At 45.3% G+C, this 26735-nt stretch overlaps 1 protein-coding gene across 3 annotated transcripts in view; it reads left to right on the forward strand.

The window, feature by feature from the left end:
* LOC138480803 (vascular endothelial growth factor receptor kdr-like) overlaps window positions 1-26735 on the forward strand; it is a 1018894-nt gene that overhangs the window by 500458 nt on the left and 491701 nt on the right. For all 3 annotated transcript variants that reach the window (XM_069612549.1, XM_069612547.1, XM_069612548.1), the window contains exon 13: window positions 25356-25646. In XM_069612549.1, coding sequence (XP_069468650.1) covers window positions 25356-25646 — 291 coding nt within the window. The remainder of the gene's footprint in view (window positions 1-25355; window positions 25647-26735) is intronic.

Consider the following 26735-nt stretch of genomic DNA (forward strand, 5'->3'; position numbering starts at 1 on the left):
AAAATGGACTTGGAATGTGCACAAATCACATTACCAAACATGACCATTTTTAACAAAATCTTATAGAAGGGTTCTATGCAAAATGGGAATGGTTCTAGCTTCATTCTCTCCATCATCAAGGGAAGTATATAAGTACCAGCATACCAATCGATGTGATTTAACAAATGTAATCTGGGTTTGTCTTGAGTATTTTAAAGCTTTAAATACTTCCAAAACAATGGCTTGTGACATTTTCATTTATAAACGTGCATAAAAACCTTTGACTTTTACCAAAAAGCTAACCGTTTTTTGTGTCAAACAAGCAGACCTTGAAATATGCTTGCCTAAGGCCTGCAACATCTGGTCCGCTCTCTTCTGTCTACCACCCCTTCCACTCAAATGGTCTACATAAAAAGAAAGATCAAGTAATGGGCTAAATAATGCCAGAAGCATGCAGGAAGGCTAACCTCTCAGAAGACAGCAAAGTAATGTAAGATATATTAGATGATTTGACCAGGATCACTGTATCGTCTGCTGGCAAAGCCAGGTTACAAGCATGAACGCTTTTGTTCCATAGTCTTGAATCTGGATACTTATTCACCTCTTGGACTAACAGTTTATGCCATCGTTGGAGGCGACTTCCTAGGTTTTAAAACACCTCATCTGAACAAACCAATTTCTAGACCTTCACCATACAGATGACAAGTTAGTTTTTATAGCATTCCCTATCTGGTACAGGTACATTGCTGATACCAGCAGATGTTTTTCTGCAAAACCAAGTACATATGCAGACAGTTTTATAAACTTCAGACATAGGAAAGGCTCTGCCAGCCTTGCTTGAATATGATATTCTAATTTTGCATATGAACACATGTCTCTGCAATGGGTGCTTCACACACTGAGCTAACTTCTGAACTATTGTCACACTCAATTTATCAATATGTATTTCACTGTTTCCTATTGCACATGATCAACATAATTCCCACAGGAAGGAAAGAATGCTACAGAATTGTGCCGTAAGAAACACACACACTATGTATACCACAGTGAACACAGGAAAGCAATACATGATGAATTGATCAAGGCAGAATGTACTTGTCAAAACAGAAAGGCAATGGGTTTAAGGACTCAGCAGCAACCCATAAAATATCCTGACGTGTGCTATTTAAGACATGTTAACAATGTAAACTTACTTCTTCAGATCAGGCAGCCTTTTTGGGGCTCCCCTCCAAGGCAGGGGCCCTGGGCAAGTGCCCCTTTTGCCCTCCCATAAAGACGTCTCTGAGCATGGCACGTATACTGCCACCAAGACAGTGGGTAGAAACAAATTGGTGTTACCCTCATAATAATTGTTTTTTTATAACGCGGAGAGTCGAACCTGTGTTGCTATACTTTGTCTTGCTTCCAAGACTAAGGCGTTGCCCCTGAACTATCGCAACTGTCTTATTTGCATACAATATCCGCGAGTCTCAGTGCATCCAATGCTGGCCACTTATACTCAGTGGTTATAGGTTCCAATGGTGTCTGAGCCATCTTAGGTTTCCATTCATGTGAGTGAGTTACAATGAGTACCATTGAGGTTGGGGAAATCCCACAAACGATTTATCATTCAAGTGCCGTATATGCCAACTGGCCCCATGTCACGAGGCACACCTGCAGCAAGACCTGGATTTTTTGTGACCATTGTTCGAATAGCACACTACAATTCCTAGAGTCAAAAGTGCTGATGACTGTACATCCAAGAATAGTGAAATTAGGCCTTTAGAACTGTGTGGGAAATGTCAGTGTTGATTCCCGCATAGCGTCCAAGCGGTCCCAGGCCACGTGCCAGAACGTCAGCCAGTCCTGATGTTTTGGCCAACCGCACGCTGCATGGCAGGGCTGCGAGATTCGTACTTACAATGGGAGTAGTGGAACCGCAAGTCACAGAATGCCAAGCAATGTGCCTGAAAAGCCAGGAATGGTGGATGCTGTTCAAAAGGACGTGGGCTGGGAGGAGAGCTTGGGGGCAACGGGTTTGCCTGGGAGGCAAGGCAAGTAGAGCTACAGATGTTTAAATCCCAGCCTTGTGGTGTGTCTCCCCTCCTGGGACCATGGTATCTCCCAGGTCTCGAGATCGATTCATTAATGAATGGCCCCACTTGGCAGCTACACCCACCTTGGCACTCGTCTACATACTCAGGCCACATTCCAGTTGGATGTGAGTTCTGCAGAAGCAAATGTCCGTTCCTGGTTAAATAGGTGTGCAGTCTTTATAACGAAAATGTTGTGAAGAATGAACATATGTCGAATCTTTTATAACGAAACATTTTATGAAGAATGCAATTAGGGGTGGGGCAAAGGGTTAAATCTTGTTGGGAAACGGTTTGGGTGCATATTTATGGTTAGGATAAGGGGGTTATATGATATGTTTGGTTATTTATAACGCGCTTAATACCAAGAGGTTTCTAAACGCGGGCCGGGGATCGAACCTGTGTTGCTCCGTGTAGTCTTGCCTACAAGAGCATGTTGCCCCTGGGCTATCCTCCCGAGGCCTCCTCCCAAAAAAAGAAGACGTGTTATATTTTTCATTATAAAGGTTTTGTTATGAGTGCATGCTTCATAAAATGTTTCGTTCTAAAGACATGTAACTGTTAAATAGTGTTCCGCGTGTTTATAGGTGGCGCCATCACTGCCTCTGAATGTAGGTGGGAAGGTGTCTTTCCCCCGTGCGTGGGTTTGGCGTCTTCCCTTCCTTGCGGGAAGGAGGGCGGTTATGTTATGTTGTGTTATACCACGCACCGCTAGCACCCGATGGCAGTCTCCAGGTTGTGAATCTGCGTTATGAAGGAGGGGGCTGTATCCTGTGCTGCAGAAACTTGAGGGTGTTCCCTGGCTGAGCGCCCCATGCTGCCGGGGGCTGGATGCGCTGGTCCGTCTGCTGGGTGTGTGGTCTCCTCTATGAATCTTGGAAGAATAAAGCAACTTTAAACCCCTCCCGAGACACCTTTGCAGCTCTGATCAACTTTGTTTTCAACCATCTTTGAAACTGTAATGAAGATGTGGAGCTCTGCTTCCCTACCCCCCCCCGCCCCCTCCCCCCACCACTGCTCTGATGTCATGTGTTATTTCAGGGGTTGCAGGAAGTTCACAAAATGGAGGAGTATCTAAGAAAGAAAAATGCTTACAAAATATTTAACCAAAAAAAAAAGCTGGCAATAGTGTTTCTTTGGAAGATTAGATGAAACACGTTTTATTATTGTAAAATAGCTTTGTCCGCACTTTACAGAAATAGACAACGGCAGAAACTGTGCCAGTATTTACTATATACAAAATGCATTGGTTTTATAAGTTGTATCCCCTCCCGCACCCAATGGTGACAGAGTCACTGTCATTGCATGCGGGTGATACTGTATTGCAGAAACACTGGATTCCATAGGCATGCTATGAGAAAAAAAGAAAAAATACACATTTTAGGTGAAGTCAAGTCTAATGCCAGAGTCGTTTCTCTTAAGTGAATGCCCTGTAATGACCGGTTAGGGTTACAACAACATTAATCAGAAGCACATGTGGACCGAGGCAAAACCACAGGCATCTGTCGACATGGGAGGGTCATCCTAAGGTGCAGAAAAGTGAAAAATGGGGTGGGGGAGTTCATCCAAGGCAGATGTAGCTCCTCTCAAAATGAATTACAGAAGGATGCAATCATTCATACTGCTTCATGGTGCAGAGACTTCTGGCGCATAGCAATCAAGTTGCTCCTTGCACCTGACATGATTGCACTATCAGCCCGGTTCTGGAAAATCACACATCCAGGGTTTTCCAATGTCTGGACTGATTACTTTTTCCTTTTGCATCAAAAACCTGCAGCCTTGCATTCCTAATGAAAAGGTTAGAATCTGCAAATAGCAGAAGCTAAGCTGCCTGTAAAATGGCCACTTGAGAGAGCTGAAAGCGGCTTCGACCTGGGTGATTGCTGTACATGCAGGCTCAGTATGGCCTTCGGTGCCCGCTTTTAGCCAACAGCACTCTGTGTCAGGGGGCCTTTGCCTCATGTTCTTCCTTTGTTTTGTGTGTTTGGCCTCCAGGCCGCAGACATCATGCAAAGTGCTGTTTGCTAAAAGCCAGGACTGATCAGAAGTCTCTAGGGTTCCACTTAAACAAGTTAATAAACCAGAACACCGACCCGTATTTAAGAAAATGCAAAAATAGATTTGACAATTTTATTAAAATGATTGATCTTGAGGGTTCTGAATCCGAAATAGTGGTGAAAATCAAAATAAAAAGGTGGGATAGGTCTCTGAACTTGCTGGATCTTTCCAACTTCAAACTGTATAAGGGAAAGGAATTGATGTATTTACCGTTCCCTCGACTAAGAGCATATCTAGTCAAATGTCCCAGTTCACACTATAGAGAATGGTACCTGCAATTTAGGCTAAATTGCCTTCACACATTGGAGGTGTTTGGCCCAAAGCTCGGTGTCACTCGGGAGTGCCGGAAGTGCAGAATGTGTGACTCTAATAAACTTGACTCTCTGTTTCATCTGGTACTGGAGTGCCCTGCATTTTTTAACCAAAGAAAACGTCATTTGGAGCGGTTTATTTTTTCATCATCCACAGTCCTGACAAATGATTTATGGTATCGGTTAATGACATCTTCCCAATTATCACTGTTGATTGCCCTAATCAAAACGTTAATTGAAATCTTTGCAGCAATTGGAAAAGTAAATGACCAAAGCATGTTGGATTTAGCAATGGTAATGTAATGGTTTTGCTTCAGTACCAAATAGCAAGAAAGTACACGAATTTACGCTTGGAGGCTGCTTGATAAGTGAATTTTAATTTTTAGTAATCTCAGGTTATAAGAATTTGTTTTTAGTTTATTTGTTTAAGGTAGATTTATATTGAGAATAATCAATTTTAGAGTGTAACAAATGTTGCTTTCTTTTCATGTAAATGTACAATTTGTATATAAAAAAACACAAAATATATAAAGCCAGGACAGAATAATGGGGATCCTGATAACATGGGGCAAGTAGGCCCGTTGTTACCTTCATCAATTCTAAACTAGATTATTATAACTCTTTGTTTCTGGGTATTCCTGAATACCAATTAGCATGATTCCAAAAAGATCAGAACCAGGCAGTCCGGTTGATCTTCAGCCTTCATAAAGAGGATTAAGTTTCTCAGTGGCGGCTGTCTTTGCACTGGCTTTCAGTCAAAAGTCAAGCAATTTTTCAAACTTAATGGGGCTCATTGCGGGTGTGCCGGTCCGGTAAAAATGCCGGATGAGGGTTTGGATGAGTCGCGAAGGAGAACTATTGGCAGAAATTCCCAGCACACGCTGGGTGAAACAGGTGTGCCCGCGAGCCTCAGCCCTTTTTCTGTCCTACCTTGGGGAACTCCAAGAAAGGGAGAAGCTGATTAGAGCCTTTCCTCCAAAAATTGGCAACACTGCGATTGGATACCTCCTTTATGCTGATGATCTTACGCTATTCGATCAGACGCCAGTAGGGCTGCAATGGCAACTCAATGGCCTCTTACAGTACGCAAACAATAACTTCCTTGAAATTAACAAAGATAAAACCAAAGTCATGATTTTACAAAAACATGAAAGGAAAACCAACGATAAAAACTGGCACCTGGGACAAGCAAAAATCGAGATTGTCCAAACGTTTAAATACCTTGGAGTACACTTGTCAGCTCGTCGCACGAAATCACCATGCAATCAGTGCTACATGCAAAGATCAAAAAGCTAGCGGCCCAGGCTAAGGCCATAGATACCAAATTTGGGATGTTTTCCCTTATCCCGACAATCAACTTTTATAAAATGAAGGTGGTGCCTGCTGTAACATATGGCACTGAAGCAATGCCAACCATCCCAAAGAAAATATGGCCCAAATTAGAAGCCCTGTTCTGGCGACAGGTGCTCAAGCTCCCCAACTCAACCTCAGGAGTTGCAATAAGACGCAAACTGAGCCTCCAGTCCCTAGAATGCACTGTGAATTGTAACACAATCATGTTATATAGGAAGTGCAGAATGGCTAACAGTAACGAAATCTTCAAGATGATTACAGGCAAATCTGATATGCTGACAAACTGGCAAAATGAAAACAAAGCCTTACTTTACACAATTGTATCAGTTGAAGAAGAACTCATCCATAACCCGTGTAGAATCTTGCGAAAAATCAAGGATGCTGACTGGGCAAAGACAATAGAAACAGCAGCAAAATTACTTCTCACTTCACATCTCCCAGTCAACACAAAAAAACGAAATGAACTGCAATACCTGATAAAGAAATTTCCAAATAGACAGGCTCGCAACTTAATATTGCTTGCACGTTTAAACATATTGAAAACGAACGAAATTCTACATATCACAGGGCTTGCGCAATCATCTAGATGTCGTTTTTGCCTTGAAATATCGCTGCCATCACAGGAAACAATACAACACCTACTCATGGTTTGACCAGCAACTCGCGCAATAAGACACCAACATCTTTCCCATGTCGCGGGAATAGACATCCTACAAGAGGAAGAAACATGGTGGTGCAGGCTTATTGGGGGCGACAGAACAAGTTGGCAAATCGCCACAGCAAAGATCTTAGAATGCATTGTCGATAATCTTCTCAACGATCACTCATGATCAGATAGAAATGTAGTTACAATGACAGTAAAAGACTCGACATTCTGAAACGTGTAAATTAATGCTAATTGAGAAAGACGTGAATAGGAAACAATATTGTAAAAATCCTTTGCTGATTAAACAATAATAAAAAAATTAAAAATAAAAAAAATGCTGGAACAAATGCTGGTAATACCAGCTCTTAGCGGAACGGCACACTACGAGTTTGATGGTAGGGGCAGTGATCCACCGGTAGGCTTGACCTGCTGGTAGTTTAGGCCCCTGCTGGCAGACAATTGCAGCAATCACCAGCACCGGTAATACCGGTGCTGGTGATTGCGTCAAACCCATTCCACGGAGTCCACTTACCGCAGTTTCCAGCACCAATGATATCCCAATAATACCGTGATCTCAGATGCTGGTAATGGTGAGGCAGTTTGCTGGTAACCCACCAGAATCACTAGTTACCGGCAAACCCCTGATGAGCCCCTATAGGTGTGTACGTGTACTTGCCTCAAAATACTTACAAACTAAGATCCAAGATGGCGCAGATTTGCCATCTTGGACCTGAAGCTCTGGAACTCCCTTCTTTATATTCAGAGCTTAATTTTTTAAAAAATAATTTTGCAAAGCTCTTAAAACTTGGTTTTTCCATTAACGCTCATGTTTTGATGTCTTAGTGCTAGTAGCTGCAATCCCAGCATCTTGACGCAGTTTAGTGCATGTGTTACCTAGTGAATCCCATCTGTCAAGGGGTCAACGCCCTGGCTTTTTTGATTTTATTAATAAATAGAATTATGAGGGTCATTCTATCGCCAAAAGGGTAAGCTGCCAAGATGTCCACTCAAAAGCCACAGTGACAGTTAAGTCAAGATATGCCCCGTACCAAAACGACAATGATCATAAGTAACTGATGAGAGCGGCAGGGTAATCTCTGGAATAAAGCTATGCTCAAGTTTGGGCATAGTCCATGGCACTACTTACGATCATAGCCGCCACATCCCGTTTGATATCGCACATGTGGAAGGTGGTGTGTATTCTGATCAGCTGGGTGTAGCCCGCCAAATGGCACAACAAGAACCTGGAGGGCTTTGCCTCCTCTTTGATCTTCTTGTGAGGGCAAGTAACACCCCCAGCTGAGATAGCCACACAGCAGGCAGCTGCCCTGGGCCTGGGCATCACGGGAGCATACCTATTCAAAAGGAGTAGCCTCACCACAGCCAGGGCACTGCATCTCTGAAGGCCGTTGTTCCTAGTGAGAAGGGATGGTGGTAGAGTATGATAGGTGGGAGCGCCGTGGTCACTGGAAGGAGACTTCCACCCTTTTCTTTCTCTGTGTCTCTCACTCCCTTTCCTGCCCCAACCACTTTCTCTGGAGCAAAGCAATTTGGGTGTGACATTAAAAGAGCAAGGTCCACTCCATCATTCAAGTGCAGGGATTGGACAACTAAGGCAGGCTAGCTTTAGCCCAATCACTTGGGGAGGTTTGCCTTTAAAAGAAGGGATCTCCCAGCCCTTCAGTGGATCCTCTGAAGGCACTGAAGATTCGCTCTAAAGCAACTGAGAAAAACTCACTGTACTGTCTTTGGGAAAGTTTCAGTTTTCTAAAGTCCTCGGCCTGAGGTGAAAAACAAGCTGTCCAAGACAGAAGAAAGATCTGCTCCCAATCCACTCCCAGTGCACATTGGGGGTAAACCCTTGCTGTTGACCAGCACCTGCCACTCTACATCTGAATCTCCTTAAGCTGTGAGAGCAGATTCTGAACAGAACCCCCCCCCCCCTTCCTCGAGTCCCTCTGAGTGGGCCTCAGAGCAGTCGGAGGACCAGACCAGCTGTAGCTCCCTGTTTTGCCGCACCGGAGAGGGAAGACTCCAGCACTGGCTTTTGCACTCTGCCACCAATCCTAACTATTGTTTGCACTTCAAACAGATTGACACTGCATCGTGACATAGCTGCTCGCGTTACTTGGTAGGTCTGAAGGTAATGCTAGATGCCGGGACCTTACCTGAACCACTGGTGCGATACACAGTGACTCTGACCAGAGGTTACAATCATGGCTCGGCCCAGCTTGCTCTTGACCGGTCGCCTCACCGATCTGCCCATCGCCACACCCAAGATCACCAACTCTGATGACCATCATGACTCAAACCGCTTGGCATCGTGCACCAGTCCCTCCCAGAGGCTAAAATCCTGACTCGGTCTGGCCAACTGTGAAGAGATAACGGGACTTCTCCACCTTGCATCATTAAGAGCCCCCTTTGACTGCACAAATCAACCACATTTGCCCCTACTTGACACCCGCTTGTTGCTGGGACCCACATGATCTAATGTGTCCTAACTGAGCCTGAGTCACTCCCATCAACGTTTGACACTGAGTTCGACTTCCGTGAACCCACCAAGAACCAAAAACCAGGTACTGTTGATCATGAACTGCACCTGGGGACAACTCGGACCCTAGAGACTGGTTAGGTCACTACAGCACCTTCTTTCATTCAAACCATAGCCTTTTGTGGTTGGTATTTGCCTATCACCCTTGTACCCAAGCTCAGAGGGCTATTTTCTCCAGTCTTCCATAGGGGTGGGCTCTTGTAAAGTGTTTCTATTTTGTTCTATTGCAGATGGTGTCTTTAATGAAGGTGGACATATTTGTATAGAACCTTGATTGGACATTCCCTTTATTTTAGACTGTTATGTTTTGCCGTTTGGGTCATTACTGAATCACATTTGCAAGCCCCTTAAGAGCAAACATTCCCTCTGCCAACATTACCACAAAAGGCGAAGGAGGTATGTCTCTTAGCTGTCCCTGTTTTACTTTTATGATTGCGTTGGGTTTTGGTTTGAAGAAATGCGAGGGTTGAGCGGGCCATTTTACCCCTACTTATCCTTGTACTCCTGCGGAGCAGAATCCTATTGGCCACACCATCAAATCAAAGTTAACAACTCTGAGATCACGCCTTCTTATTCCTGCTTAAGTAATTGGTCAGAATTAACACTGGCCTCTTCTTAAACTGACAGAAGCAACAGTCAGAAATCCATCTACATCCACTATCAAAATTCAGATCACGCTTCTCCTCTAAGTCAGAGAGCTGCAAATTGGATCCCACCAGATGTTCTGGACTACAACTTCCCTGACTCCTTATCCTTGACCACGCATCCTCTATCAGAATGAGGTTCCTTCCCTTGCCACCTCACAGGCTGCAATACCCTACATTATCTAACTATAGCAGAATTCAGGGCCCCCTCCTCCTTCGGCCCTCACAGACCGCTATACCACTCATCCTATATCAGAATGAGGTTCATTCCCTTGCCACCTGCAATGCTCTGCATTATCTAACTATAGCAGAATTCAGACCCCCTCCTCCTTCGGCCCTCACAGACTGCTATACCACTCATCCTATATCAGAATGAGGTTCCTTCCCTTGCCACCTCACAGGCTGCAATACCCTACATTATCTAACTATAGCAGAATTCATGGCCCCCTCCTCCTTCAGCCCTCACAGACTGCTATACCACGCATCCTATATCAGAATGAGGTTCCTTCCCTTGCCACCTCACAAGCTGCAATGCTCTGCATTATCTAACTATAGCAGAATTCAGGGCCCCCTCCTCCTTCGGCCCTCACAGACTGCTATACCACGCATCCTATATCAGAATGAGGTTCCTAGCAGAATTCAGGTCCCCCTCCTCCTTCGGCCCTCACAGACTGCTATACCATGCATCCTATATCAGAATGAGGTTCCTTCCCTTGCCACCTCACAAGCTGCAATGCTCTGCATTATCTAACTATAGCAGAATTCAGGGCCCCCTCCTCCTTCGACCCTCACAGACTGCTATACCACGCATCCTATATCAGAATGAGGTTCCTTCCCTTGCCACCTCACAGGCTGCAATACCCTACATTATCTAACTATAGCAGAATTCAGGGCCCCCTCCTCCTTCGGCCCTCACAGACTGCTATACCACGCATCCTATATCAGAATGAGGTTCCTTCCCTTGCCACCTCACAGGCTGCAATACCCTACATTATCTAACTATAGCAGAATTCAGGGCTCCCTCCTCCTTCGGCCCTCACAGACTGCTATACCACGCATCCTATATCAGAATGAGGTTCCTTCCCTTGCCACCTCACAGGCTGCAATACCCTACATTATCTAACTATAGCAGAATTCAGGGCCCCCTCCTCCTTCGGCCCTCACAGACTGCTATACCATGCATCCTATATCAGAATGAGGTTCCTAGCAGAATTCAGGGCCCCTCCTCCTTCGGCCCTCACAGACTGCTATACCACGCATCCTATATCAGAATGAGGTTCCTTCCCTTGCCACCTCACAAGCTGCAATGCTCTGTATTATCTAACTATAGCAGAATTCAGGGCCCCCTCCTCCTTCGGCCCTCACAGACTGCTATACCACGCATCCTATATCAGAATGAGGTTCCTTCCCGTGCCACCTCACAGGCTGCAATACCCTACATTATCTAACTATAGCAGAATTCAGGGCCCCCTCCTCCTTCGGCCCTCACAGACTGCTATACCATGCATCCTATATCAGAATGAGGTTCCTTCCCTTGCCACCTCACAGGCTGCAATACCCTACATTATCTAACTATAGCAGAATTCAGGGCCCCCTCCTCCTTCGGCCCTCACAGACTGCTATACCATGCATCCTATATCAGAATGAGGTTCCTTCCCTTGCCACCTCACAGGCTGCAATACCCTACATTATCTAACTATAGCAGAATTCAGGGCCCCCTCCTCCTTCGGCCCTCACAGACTGCTATACCATGCATCCTATATCAGAATGAGGTTCCTTCCCTTGCCACCTGCAATGCTCTGCATTGTCTAACTATAGCAGAATTCAGACCCCCTCCTCCTTCCACCCGTGCTGGGTGTGATACCGTGCATCTTCTTTCTATATCGAAATTCAGTGCACATTCCTCCCTCACTGCTACACCATGCATTGTTTAACACATCAGAATACAGTGCACCCTTCACCTTCTAGCCGACCAATCTGACATCCCTGCATTGCTTAACTATATCAGAATACAGTGCACCCTTCACCTTCTAGCCGAACAATCTGACATCCCTGCCTTGCTTAACTATATCAGAATACAGTGCACCCTTCACCTTCTAGCCGAACAATCTGACATCCCTGCCTTGCTTAACTATATCAGAATACAGTGCACCCTTCACCTTCTAGCCGACCAATCTGACATCCCTGCATTGCTTAACTATATCAGAATACAGTGCACCCTTCACCTTCTAGCCGACCAATCTGACATCCCTGCATTGCTTAACTATATCAGAATACAGTGCACCCTTCACCTTCTAGCCGACCAATCTGACATCCCTGCATTGCTTAACTATATCAGAATACAGTGCACCCTTCACCTTCTAGCCGACCAATCTGACATCCCTGCATTGCTTAACTATATCAGAATACAGTGCACCCTTCACCTTCTAGCCGAACAATCTGACATCCCTGCCTTGCTTAACTATATCAGAATACAGTGCACCCTTCACCTTCTAGCCGAACAATCTGACATCCCTGCCTTGCTTAACTATATCAGAATACAGGGCACCCTTCACCTTCTAGCCGACCAATCTGACATCCCTGCATTGCTTAACTATATCAGAATACAGGGCACCCTTCACCTTCTAGCCAACCAATCTGACATCCCTGCATTGCTTAACTATATCAGAATTCAGTGCACCCTTCACCTTCTAGCCGAACAATCTGACATCCCTGCCTTGCTTAACTATATCAGAATACAGTGCACCCTTCACCTTCTAGCCGAACAATCTGACATCCCTGCCTTGCTTAACTATATCAGAATACAGTGCACCCTTCACCTTCTAGCCGACCAATCTGACATCCCTGCCTTGCTTAACTATATCAGAATACAGTGCACCCTTCACCTTCTAGCCGACCAATCTGACATCCCTGCCTTGCTTAACTATATCAGAATACAGTGCACCCTTCACCTTCTAGCCGACCAATCTGACATCCCTGCCTTGCTTAACTATATCAGAATACAGTGCACCCTTCACCTTCTAGCCGACCAATCTGACATCCCTGCATTGCTTAACTATATCAGAATACAGTGCACCCTTCACCTTCTAGCCGACCAATCTGACATCCCTGCATTGCTTAACTATATCAGAATACAGTGCACCCTTCACCTTCTAGCCGAACAATCTGACATCCCTGCCTTGCTTAACTATATCAGAATACAGTGCACCCTTCACCTTCTAGCCGAACAATCTGACATCCCTGCCTTGCTTAACTATATCAGAATACAGGGCACCCTTCACCTTCTAGCCGACCAATCTGACATCCCTGAATTGCTTAACTATATCAGAATACAGTGCACCCTTCACCTTCTAGCCGACCAATCTGACATCCCTGCCTTGCTTAACTATATCAGAATTCAGTGCACCCTTCACCTTCTAGCCGAACAATCTGACATCCCTGCCTTGCTTAACTATATCAGAATACAGTACACCCTTCACCTTCTAGCCGAACAATCTGACATCCCTGCCTTGCTTAACTATATCAGAATACAGTGCACCCTTCACCTTCTAGCCGACCAATCTGACATCCCTGCCTTGCTTAACTATATCAGAATACAGTGCACCCTTCACCTTCTAGCCGACCAATCTGACATCCCTGCATTGCTTAACTATATCAGAATACAGTGCACCCTTCACCTTCTAGCCGACCAATCTGACATCCCTGCATTGCTTAACTATATCAGAATACAGTGCACCCTTCACCTTCTAGCCGAACAATCTGACATCCCTGCCTTGCTTAACTATATCAGAATACAGTGCACCCTTCACCTTCTAGCCGACCAATCTGACATCCCTGCCTTGCTTAACTATATCAGAATACAGTGCACCCTTCACCTTCTAGCCGACCAATCTGACATCCCTGCCTTGCTTAACTATATCAGAATACAGTGCACCCTTCACCTTCTAGCCGACCAATCTGACATCCCTGCATTGCTTAACTATATCAGAATACAGTGCACCCTTCACCTTCTAGCCGACCAATCTGACATCCCTGCATTGCTTAACTATATCAGAATACAGTGCACCCTTCACCTTCTAGCCGACCAATCTGACATCCCTGCATTGCTTAACTATATCAGAATTCAGTGCACCCTTCACCTTCTAGCCGACCAATCTGACATCCCTGCCTTGCTTAACTATATCAGAATACAGTGCACCCTTCACCTTCTAGCCGAACAATCTGACATCCCTGCCTTGCTTAACTATATCAGAATACAGTGCACCCTTCACCTTCTAGCCGACCAATCTGACATCCCTGCATTGCTTAACTATATCAGAATACAGTGCACCCTTCACCTTCTAGCCGACCAATCTGACATCCCTGCATTGCTTAACTATATCAGAATACAGTGCACCCTTCACCTTCTAGCCGACCAATCTGACATCCCTGCATTGCTTAACTATATCAGAATACAGTGCACCCTTCACCTTCTAGCCGAACAATCTGACATCCCTGCCTTGCTTAACTATATCAGAATACAGTGCACCTTCCACATCCACTTCTAACCATATGGGCCTTCACAGGCTACTGTATCCTGCCTCCTTGAACTCTAGCGGAATTCACTGCAGAGTTACCCGAATCCTCCAATTGTATCAGAGGTCAGTGCACCCTCCTCCTTCCCTACTTAGGAGATCATGCTGCTCCAAATCGGATTTGACAACGGGACCTGGTACATTTGCACTCAGGCGTAGACAGGTCCCCACCGCCAAATTATCATCATTTGTATGGCAGAGCGCAAATGTGCAGGGCAAAAGGTGACGTAAATACGTTTACACTGCCTTTTGCTCTACACATGTGCACTTTGCAGCATTTATAATTACCATGCATGCATGGTAGGCAGTGTTTAATGGTGCATGCTGCCTGCCATGCAATTATGGCAGGCAGCATGTACAATGGATCCCTATGGAGTCCGCCGGGCTCCATCTGAATCCCCAACATTTGCACCGGCATAAAAACGCATGCCGGCTCATGGCAGAAAGGAAGGGAGGCAAGTTGCGCTCCGTCTCTCCTCTCTGCCATACAAATGAATGAAAATGTGGTGTGGCGTGAATGAAAGGCATAAAAGTCTTACGCGTCCTGTAACCAGGGTTTACATAGGGTGCTCATTGGCAAGTAGAGGAGAGCATCGGTGTAAATCCGGGATCTTAGATTGCCCGTTCAGTCAAGTGGAATTATTTTCACTGGTTCTGAAATCCCTGCGCTAAACTCCGCCGATATCCAAAATGTGAAGCGCCTGCCATTTGTAAAGCCACACTTCCGGTGCTGTCACGGGAGATCCCCTTTTCATCGCTGGCACGCGCTGAAATGAAAAGTGGCGGCCTGACATTTTGAAACAAGGCAGAGATTGTAAACCTGTCAAGAGGCAGCAAATGGACGACAGATTGCATGCGTGCGACTCCCAGCTCCATTAAACAGCTAATGCCATAATGCGTTTATGCATTTTCATTATTCCTTCACTCTATAAATAATATCGTCAAATAGTTTAATACATTTGCGAGTCCAGGTAGGAACATGCCATTGTCGGCTCTACTAGGCCACACTCACTTATTTTCCGAACCAGGGCGTCGGTTCTGACGGCATGGGTGTAGGAAATGGGAGGAACAGGGGGGATAAATACCCCCTAAAATGTTAAGCAGGAGTATACAGTACGATTTATCCCCACCCCCAGATCTGGAGCAAGTGACAAAAAAGGCTGTTTTTTTTAAATTTATTTTTTTATTGTATTTAGTTAAATTAACTTTTACAATATTTTTTATACAAAGTAAATGAAATTCACATAATCATTTCGACAAAAGTTGAAAGGTAAAAATTGAAAATTGAAAGTTGAAAATTGAAAGTTGAAAACAGAAAATTGAAGAACACACTTCCCGGTTTAAAAAAAAAATACAAAGTGCAGAATACAAGGTACATACTTACAAAAAATACAAAATTTACAAGGTTAAAAGAACTTCATGAAGAATTGCAAACACTAAATGGTTGTTTATTTTTACAACTGGGAAACAATTCCTGTCAGAGGCTGGAGAGCACATCCGAGAAATCAAAGGCATTCTTCAAAGCATCTTTTCAGAGATAGTGACGATATTTTAATGTTAAGCCCACAAAGTCACTAAGTAGTATTTTTTTGTATTATTCAACAGTTGAACAATGTAACAATATTAAATCCCCTCGCTAGAAGTGCATTGAGATCTTCAGTGCACACATACTTTCTTTCTGTTTTGATAAAAATTACAATTATTTTACATTGTGTTTTCATAGATGAGAAATCTACAACTTGTTTGAGGTGCATCTGCATTTTTGAAATTGACAATACTTGGTGTTCTTTCCTAAAATAAATCTAAAAACACATATGTGTATAGGGGTTTTAACGCTTCAGCTCCTAGCCCTATAGCAGCTTAGATTGCATATGTAGCAAAGTCCCCAAGGTGTCCCCTGTCCCCCCCTGATTATGAGTGTCTGGTACGCCCCTGCCTGGGGGATAGCATTACAGATGGAAATTGAGTCAATATGAACACTTATTAACACAGGTACCAGCACCGCATCAAAGAGCCACTTTGTGCTACAGGGTCATTTTATACTATATGCAAATTACATGCAGCTGACCACCTACGCTTACACTTATGTGCTGCTGGTCCCCCACCTGCAATTCTAAGCGCTCACAGACTAGAGTGTAATTGTGAAGAGTAAATGAATGTGACATCGCCTTTAGTCTTCACTTTTGCTCCCTGCTTTGTGAGAAATAAAACGCTGCCTGCAAATGCGTGTTGCTGGTGGCGTCCCTATGGAATACACTTGTTCTTTAGCAGGTGCTTAATCAAGGCATATCGCCTAGGAATACTTTGCTTTTACGCCTGCACGAAAACGTCATGTCATGCAGGCGTTAAACCGCGCGTTTTTCTGAGACGGAGAAAGGAAGCAAGGCAAAGATGCAGACCCGGCTGTGTTGCTTTTCTAGGCTTTAGAAAGCACAACAATGAGATATGAGATGATATGATATTTTATTTATAGCGCGCCCATACACAATAGTTTCAAGGCGCAAAATGGCGCACACAATGAAAGCAGAAAGGCCCTTTTATGCTTTCATTTAGCGTGCTGCTCTTTTAAAAAGGACCCTTAGAGCCCGGATACGGTGCTGCACATCAACGTCTATACCGATCTATAACCTTCAGTAGAGGCTGCTGCGCTGCAGATAACCTAAGAAAAGCATCCCTTACACCCGCCTCAAACATGCAGTTGCATGCAAGTAAAATAGTATGATTCGAAAACAAATGCAAGTCTCTCCAAATATTGGTATGTGGCTTCTTCCAGACCTTACACTCTATTTCTAGATCAGGTGCTTTGTTCTGATGTTTATTTATTTATTTAACATTTATAAAGCGCTCACACAGCCCGCAGGCATCGAGGCGCTGTTACAGGGATTGTTTGTTTTTTCTTAGTTGCGTAATTGTGTTTTTTTTTGTCTTAGTTGCGTATTTATAATGCGCTTAAACACCCAGAGGTTTTTAAGCGCGGACCCGGGGAACGAGCCTGTTGTTGCTTCGTGTCGTCTTGCTTCCAAGACGCGCACGCTGCCGCTGGGCTATCCTCCCGGGACAATATATAAATATATAAATTAAACATCTAAAGAGAGCACATTTTTTGGGATTCAGGGCCTTAATATGCACTGTTACCTAACAACATGCCAAATTAAATCCTTGCATTAAAATAGGTACTGGTAAAAAAAATTCAAAAATGGAAACCATGTTCCTCATTCTATTGAAATTCAATAGGAATGATAATGTCGTTAGTACCTTTCAATGAATCGTCACACCACTTTCCCACATAAAATGTAGACCTAACTTTGATTACTTTTAGAAAGTTTATTGAGGTTTTATCAAGCGGGGCAAAGTTATGGGTTGTTTCAAAACATACATTCCCCCATTAATTTCCCATTGACAAAGGTTCCTTTCGCCTTCAGCCAGAACATTGCACCAAAACTTTCACCAGGAGCACCGCGAGCATGCTTGTACAAGACTGGGGCAAACCCGCCCTCATTTTCTTTTTAAATCTGCCCAAAAGTGGCAAAAACACAGAATAGCTACATCTGTGCTCACTTGGAAAAATCCCTGGTCACATATATGCTTTGATGGTTACCAGATTAGCTATTTTGGTGCCAACCCAATTGGCTTATGAAAAGATTTCCTAACTTCGATTTTACCTCCCAGCATTTGAGCCTCTGAACCTTGTAATGTGCCCGTGACCCCTGTTAGGGCCAGCGCTGAACAAAAATTCAAATTAAATAAATAAATAAAGGAGCCATTCTAGTTGATTGGCAGGGGGGCAACATTTTTGAAGGGGACTCCATTGTGGCCCGCTGACATTTTGCATGTCCGGCCAGAACCCACACTGCAACATTTTGGGAAAGGGGCATCCTGTAGTACTCTGGGGTGTCCTAGAGAGAAAAAGGGGGTCCAGAGTAGTAAAATAGCCCCCACAAAAATAAAAGAAGTGCTGTTGGCATTTTAAAAAACACCTATTGCCCAGAAACCCACCTGGTGCACCCCAGGCCTTGATACGATGAAGATGCGAGGAAGGATTGGCCCTGTGGTCACTTTCTCCGGAATGGGTGGGTCAGTGGAACGGCAAAAGGCAATGGCCCAAACACAGTCTCAGGTGGATAGCACAGAGGTAACGTGCTCACCTTGGAAGCAAGACGACACAGAGCAACACAGGTTCGATCCCCCGGTCCGTGCTTAGATACCTCTGGGTTATTAAGCGCATTATAAATAATCTATCATATCGTAACTGTCCTTACTTGCTGACCCCTGGCAATTTCAGGGTGACACAGTGGACATTGAACACTTGAGTAGCCTTGATGGAGGGGGTTGTGGCATAACCAAAGGCTATGCCCCAGGAATATTGCACATGGATACTTCGGAGAGGACATTCGCCACTGGTTATGGCCAATGGTCACTTTTAGAAACTTGGCCATCTAGGGTAAGCGCAAGGCCATCAAGTTCCAGTGACCACCTAGGGCGCAAGAGGGCCCCTATTCGTGGCTGCAGGCCTTGTACAGTGGCTAGAATGGGTCACTTTGGAGAGTCCAGTGCATGCCCAGCAGTGTACAAAATCCCCCCTGGCCATGGCCGCAAGCCACTGACAGTGACAGTTGCAGGCAGCCCTGGTCATGGTTATTTTATAGCGGTGGTGGCGGTATTGGGGGTGCTAAGCTTTGTAACATTTCTGCAACAAAGTTCTTCAGTGAATTTCAATGTTTTTCTAAGGGAAACTGAACCATAACATCCTTCTAAAAATTATGTTTCACTAAATATCCTAGTTAGGAGGGAGGAGAGTTTCAGCGCTTTGGCTTAAGGCGCTTCATAAATAACCAAATACAAAATACAAATACCCCTGTGCTCACCTCCTTATGGCCATGCACTATGGTCGCTGGCGGATGGGAACTCAAGAGCGTAACTTGGAAATATATTGTGGGACAGTGTCTTGGCTTGGGAAGAGCAATGGTATATGTTACGTTCAATATATTGTATTCTCTGTAGCGTTCCCTTTCATGGGCCTGATGGGACAAGAGACATCTGCTGCTCTGATACAGGCAGCAAACGTGTCCAGGCTCAGTGCCAAGGGAATACCTTATATATGCATGAAAACATTTAAAATCAAGAGTTAAGGTTAATCCCACAAAGCATAAAGAGTGGGAATAACAACGTTAGTGTACAAACACTCACAGCATAGCACTACACATTCAAACATAGCACCTTAAGTATAAAGAATCCCTCCAGGCCACTATGCGACCTTAACACCCACTTCAACTGTGGTATTGAAGTAGCCAACCTAATACTTGAAGGGAGTGGTCGGGTAGTAGTGTGTGGAGTGAGTGGGAAGTACTGCCTGGCAGAGGCTATAATATACTAGGCCACATTTGCAAAGTACCACTCGTGGCACTTTTAGGCTTTCTGGACTTCTCCCTAGTGGTGCCAGACATGTGGCAAGGGCGGCTGCTGGATGCCCATCTGGTCAGATCTCTGGCATGGTGTGAGTGGCGGGTCAGTGTGGTCGGTAGTGTCTGTTGGCATCTCCTGGTGCCGGATGTGGACAGGACAGGACAGGATTATCAGATCTAAATTATTGGGATATTTCACACCCTATAGGCCCCATCACCCACTCGTGTCATTTCACCCAAATTATAGGCCTCGTGAGAATTCCCTGAGACACCAAACACTTGAGTGCACTGTGTTAACTTAGTTACCCTTTAAGTGGGCGGCTCAGGGCTTAAACTCAGCAAGAAATGTTTTTAAAAGCGAGCATTTTGCCTATTATAGCATATCTTTTAAAATATATTGGTGAAGCAGTGATAGCTTTTACAGATCAGCCTGGAGGGGAGTTTACGTAGTAATCCAATACTTCAGAGCCTGCCACAATGCCCAGGAGAATGTCCCTCTCTCTGCACATACACAAACATCTATGTGTCCAATAAATGCCTGGTAGAACCAATGAATACGCAGCATTCCACTAGTGCGGCTAACCCCATAACCAATCCTGTGCCGGAAGAAATAACACCAGATTTGAATGCAGTGGTAGAGCTGTACCTTGGCCAGGGCAGACCCCGAACATATAAAACAATAGGAATGACTATTCTGCTGTCCCCTGGCTGTGCCCTGGACCTCTGAATGCATTGTACTTGCTTATAAATTGCCACTCTCCCCGTCCGTCTCCCTTCTTTGCAGGATTTCCTGTTGTCTCTACCCTTAAACAGTGTCCTCTTTCTTTTTGCTCACAAATGCTTGTTGTGTACTTGTCAGGTCTTCCTCTCCCCGCTTTTAATTGACTCCGAATGGTCCATTTTGGTTTTCTTTTCCTCGTCCCTCGTCCCCGCTTCATTGTCATCTGCCGGGTTTCTGGTCATCATGGTCTTTTCTGCAACTTTCCAAATAAGTGACTTAATACTGAAGAAATCCTCCTCTACTTACCTCTCTTCTTCAGGTTGTTCACTTAGTAATTACCGTACGTTTAACAAAAAACATGCCCATCAATTGTTTATAGAACATTCGAGAAAATAAAGAACATTCTAGAAACTGTGAGCTAGCGGTGTCATTTGGCTGGTCATTTCGCTGGTGCAGCATATAATTGTATATTTAGACAAGTGCCAGTCTTTCTAAAATTCCAGGGAACTTGATGCCTTTCTTTAATTTATGGAATGATTTAATGCAAATTAGTAACTGGCGAGGGTCAATCAGAATGTAACAAACAATCTGATTGGCCCTTGCCGGGGCTTTAACCGACTTCACAGGGATTCCTTTCCTTTCTTCCTGGTGGGGGGCGTGGCAGCCCTTCAGCCAATGAGGAGGCTCGAAACGGGGCAATCCCCGCTCCGAGCCTCCACACGGCTGGAGGCTGCCATCCTCCCCAGCCAGGGATTCAGGTAAGTGTTTTCTTTCTTCCTCCCCCTCCCCTATAAACAATCCCTTCCCAACCCCACTTAACTTCTTTTTTCTCCTATTTCGGGAGAAAATGCGCTGGGAACACTTCTGTCCGCAGCGCATCCACTCCCGATGGCCACCATGGAAAGGGAAAACAGACTCCATTTTCCCTTCCCCGACGGGCATTTTTGTTGACATTTCTTTTTTTTCTGTTCCGAAATGCTGCAGCGTTTCGGAACAGAAAAAGAATGCTATTAGTACCCCGGTCTTGCGGGCCAAGGTACTAATAGCAATAAGCCCCTCGCCACGGGGGCATTACCTCACTCAGCAATGCCCCTGCGGCTCAGGGCTTATTGCTTAAGTGTGTGAGAAGTCTGCTCTTAATAGAGACTCTCTTGAAACTGAGCCATTGTTCTCACTGTATTACTGATAATATTGACTGAGTGAAAACACTATCAGGCTCATTACAACTTTGTCAGTACAGAATTAACGTGCCGGTATTTTCATGTACCGGCACGTTTCTGCACTGGAAAAGTACAAGTTTGCCGGTGGGGTGGTGGAATTACCTCCAGCTAGAGGTAATACCGGCAAATCTCCCCCATGGAGTCCAATGAGACTCTATGTAATGGGGATTTACCACCATTACCAGCACTCCTAATCCGGCATAATACCGCCGGACCGAGTGCCGGTAACAGTATTTATGTTTGCCTGTAATCTGGCAGAATTACCATCATGATACCAGCAAACCTGTAATGAGGCCCCCATAATGATGCTGAGCTATGAATATAATCCCCTGATGATGCTGGGCGACTTATGCTCCTGGGGTATTAATGATACTGAGAAAGTGACAATAACGAGCCAATCATGCAAAGTCTGTAATTAGCTAATCATGCTAAGCCTGTGATGCTGCTGTGCCACCCATTACCCTAATGCACTGATAACACCAAGGCACTGACAAAATGGATCTAGTGGTAGTTCAAAGCCATTTCCAAGTCATTGGGGCTCTTTCTGAGTTACCCGGTCCAGAAACATTGCCAGAAGAAATGCTGGTAATTCCGGCACCAGATTTCTTTCCAGACTGGGGAAACACAAGGTTGCCTGTGGGGGCAGTGCAGGGAGTTCAGGCTCCTACCAGCAAATAAATGCCGGAATCACTGGCACCGGTACTACCACTGCCGGTCATTCCAGCAATACCATCCATACAGTCTTTGTGGTTCCATGGAATGGGCACTTAACGGCGTCCCTGCCGCCTGTAATATCCCAGTAAAACTGTGCTAATGGGCGGCGGAAACGGTAAGGCTGTTATGTCGGTATCGTGCCGTAACTACCAGGTGGATACCAGCAAAACTGTAATGAGAACCATTGGTACTATTTAGCTAATGACGGCCCTCAACCACTGACGATACCTTCCGCTGGTGATACATAACTGCTGAGGATACTGTGCAGTTGATGATAATGATGCAGTGGTGATGCTGGGTCACTGATGCTACTAGGATACTGGCAATGATAAGTCATTGATTAGCTTGAGCTCGTGTTGATACTGACCCTTTTATAATTATGAGCCACAGATGTGCATATTGCTGAGCTGTCCTTTTCTTCAGTGACAGCATTTGTTATCATTTTGTAAAATTATTGATTGATTGATGATTTTGTAAAACGATTTAGAGGTAAAGTCACAGTTATTGCTCATGACAAGGTCTAAACAAAGCATACAACATACAAACGGTATCAATATTGCTTCCAAGCAGACATTGGGATCAATGTGGGCCCAGATCTGATGATTCTGTTATTGTGATGTGATGCTCTTCTCCAGGCCAGGCAGCCTGCTACATTAATGTCATCAGTCAGAGTGCTATATCTCTCAGGGAACTTGAAATCATTTCTGGTCTTTGAAATCCTCAGACAAACATCCCAAAACGAATGCGGTTCTAAATGTCACGGTTTGTGTCGGCATGCTTAGAGGCCAGGGCATTCCTGGAGAGCGATGGTGACCTCTGCCGCTGTCAGGTTCACGAGTGTGTATAGCCAAAAAAGTGATGGGTGGAAGGTTTTGAATAAATCTGAACAACTGGCACTGCTTTGAGCTACCTTCCACACCACTGTTTTTTAGCCCGTCTGGACCATCACAAAAGGGGTTAAGCCATATGCAAATAAGTCTGGTACTGCCACCAATGGGAGCAGCCCAGCCCTGAACCACTAGGCCAGGTCCCCTCTGCATGGAAACATGAGTTCATGAGTGTGCGTCAATGGTGTAAGACACTCAGTGGAGCCAGAGGGCGGTGAAAATTATGGGTAACAGCTGCATTTCCAATTACTGCTGGAGTTGACCAGCCCTGGCTCGGGTGATGCCTGCCATAGATTTGAAGGTGATTCCAAAACCTTCAGGATGACTGTAGAATGAAAGTTAATGGCGCCCTCAGAACTAAGCTCCCATTCGAGGAATGCAGCAGATGACTGATGGAGTCACGCCCAATCAGTTATGGATATGGCGCGTGCACCTTGACCAGGCATTCAAACTTGACCCACAGAGGTGCAGTGGCATAGCATTGATTTCGATGGACCATAGTTTAAAGGAGAAGCAAGTGATACCATGGAGCGTGGCATGGGCCAAGAATGCGCGAAGGCGGTGTGTAGCTAACAATACACGACCGGCTAGATAGGACGCCGGCAGACATCACAGAGAGTGATCACTGAAAAGCTCTGACTTCAGTCAGAAGGAAAGAAATACTAATCGACTGAATATTAGTGAAACAATTGTGATGGGGGCATGTGCACCTTGGACTAAGTGCCACATTTATTGAGAAATGATTTCCACTTGACAACGCTAAATTGAAATGAGCAGTGTGGGGAGGCGCTCACGACAATTTATCCTCCTTGCACTAAAGGACAACACAAGGAGACAATGAGAGTGGGAAAGATTTAATGTCTGTTATTCTGGCAAAAAGGGGCACAGGATAGTGAGGGGAGGAGAGACTATGAGGAGCGGGCCAGTGGCAAGCAGGCTGTCTATCAAGGACATACTGAACGACATCATGGACATTGATTCTGGTTTTCTCCTCACTAGAAAAGCCCATCGAGAATTTGAGCCCGGACTATGTCGCGAAAAAAAATCATTTAGCCTAATTGTATCGCTAAGGACTATTAGAACATGTCCCTTTTTCCAACCTAAGGTGTCTTTCTACTCAACTTCCCATTGTTGACACATTAACCTGACAATATAGGTTCCATAGTTCAGACTCCGCCTCTCGGCATATCTCCCCCGAATGACTATAAGCACCATTGAGGGGAGGAATGCACATGTAAGGTATCATTACAAAAATGCATTTTGATCAAAAAGTCCATCACTATAGTTCAGAAGAAAATGAAGTGCAAGTTATATCCTTGGCAGAACAAGGGAGTCTGCAGGCTTATTGCAGAACGTGATCTGGAAGCTGGATCTGATATCAATAGATTTCACAGGGCACAGGGCCTGTCACCCACACTGCACAGAAACGTACAAAAATGTCGCCCTCATGTGTGCACCCCCGCAGTTACTGCCATTACTACACCCAAGCAGAGCAAGAGTTGCAGGGTTGGTCCTTGCTCTTCTTGGGCGCAGTAACGTGAGTTGGGGGTTGCGGGGCTGGGGACAAGAAAGTAAAACAAAAAAAGAAAAAGCACCCTGTGTCCGACCCACGGGAGGAACCGATGCCGCAGAAATAGAGGGGAGTCGGCGGCAAACACATAAGTGTGTGCCGCAAAGGTAAGTGGGGTGGGGGGTGGGTCAGGTAAGGGAATCCAGGCTAGGGCGTGGGTAAAGTGATCTATTTTATCACTGCGCCACGCCGTAATTGGCGTTGACATTTTCGTCGGCGCGGTTACGAGCGGCACAGTGATCACATAGATTCCACTGCACCAGCAGCGGAAGTGCTACTAATGCTTTGCTACCGAAGCTGAATGATCGCGAGAGCGACCTGTAGATAGAATGGCCCTGGTGATACCTACCTGCCATCAGAAATTCTACAAGTGGAAATACTCTGCTAGGATATAGAGAAAGTGCAGAAACCTGAGAAACACAAGGAGTGGTCTGCAAGGAGGTTGGGTATGTGCCAAGACATCCAAACGATTCAGTGTAGTGAGGCGCTGGTGTGCCTCATTAGTTGTCAATGACAAAAATGAGTCAATGTCTACCTCTGTCACACCTCTTAGAATTGAAGCTATGATGGTTGTTCTCATCTACCAATGATCTTTTACTGGTTCCTAAAGGTTCTAACAAGGTTCTAATCCACTCCCTATCTTCATTCCCTAGATGTAGAGACCGGGATAAGCACCAGTCAAGAGACCCGGGCCTTGATAGGCAACAACGTCAACCTGACCTGCAAAGCAGACGCCCATCTCTACATGGACCTGACCTGGTTCGACCCCTCCGCAACAGAGCTTCATTCTGCCATGTCCACCATCCAGAGCCACCAGAACTCCATCTCCTTATCACAGACCCTCGTGAACGTGTCGCTGGAACAAGCCGGCAGGTACCGGTGCACCGGCCGGAATCTCTACAGCAAGCAAATGGTGGAGCGGTTTACCAACCTTATTGTCGTAGGTGAGTTGTATAGATTAAGCATATGTATGACAGTGAACACATTGTGGTGAATGTTTTCCTGCATGACATTACATGCAAGACATGCGTTGGCTTGTAACTGTCCAAAGGCTTGCAAGCTTCCGGCGTCTCAGCTCAGCTGCAAGTGAATAGATCCATTGCCATCTTTATCCAACACATTCATTGTAGCAATCACACCCCAGCCGGGGGGCATACATGGCCAGTAATGGCCCGCTAACCTGAGCTTAGGCAGGCCCGAGTGAAGCGAGGGCCTTGGCGAGGGCTGCAGGCTGTTACCGGCCATGTACACCACCTGGCTCAGGTGGGATAGGTATGTGCACCCCAGGGTATTCAAATTGTTTATTATTATATTTTCCATGATAGAGGAGCTCCGTAAAATTGCACGACGACAATCTCCTGAAAATAAAAATCATTATGCGCACCATTTCTATGGTGGCTATTGCGCTGGGAGGAGCCCCGGGACTGTAGCACAAAGTTCAAGTCCAGCAGCTAAGTGGGCAGGGAGTGGGCAAAGGGTATGTTTTGTTTTGGAAGGGATGGGGCAGGGCGGGGAGGCTACAGGGAGAGGGTCCCTGTTGCTTCCTCTCAATCATGAGGGAAGGGCCTCGGTGGCTGGAAATAGCAGGCAGTCCAGTTAACTTTAACCTGCTGTTCCAGCCACCTGATTGGCTGAGCTCCCTTGCCGGGTGCGAATATTAAGTCACATGCAATCAGCAATGGATGCAGCTCATGTACTTTGATCAACCATTCAAACTTGAGCCATTTGGGTGCAGTGGCATATTAATTAATGACTTCATTCATTAATCTTTTATAACACACTTAAACCTGTGATGGACGATGGTCCCAGACCAGATGTGCACAGAGTCTCATTTTGTCATAAGCCCTGGCACCGGGCGTCAGTTTGCATGTAAGGCCCTTAACTTTGCTCAGTGCCAAGAGGAGGTTCTGATCATGTTGTGCACTTTACTCATGACCCGGGTGTACACATGTGGATGATAAGCTATGCGATAGGGCACTTGTAACATGTGGAATGACAAGTTCATGACTCTCTTCCGCATACCATACTCTTCC

Source organism: Ambystoma mexicanum, chromosome 5p, assembly GCF_040938575.1.
Source record: "Ambystoma mexicanum isolate Mex_15411 chromosome 5p, UKY_AmexF1_1, whole genome shotgun sequence".
Classification (NCBI taxonomy): Eukaryota; Metazoa; Chordata; class Amphibia; order Caudata; family Ambystomatidae; genus Ambystoma; species Ambystoma mexicanum.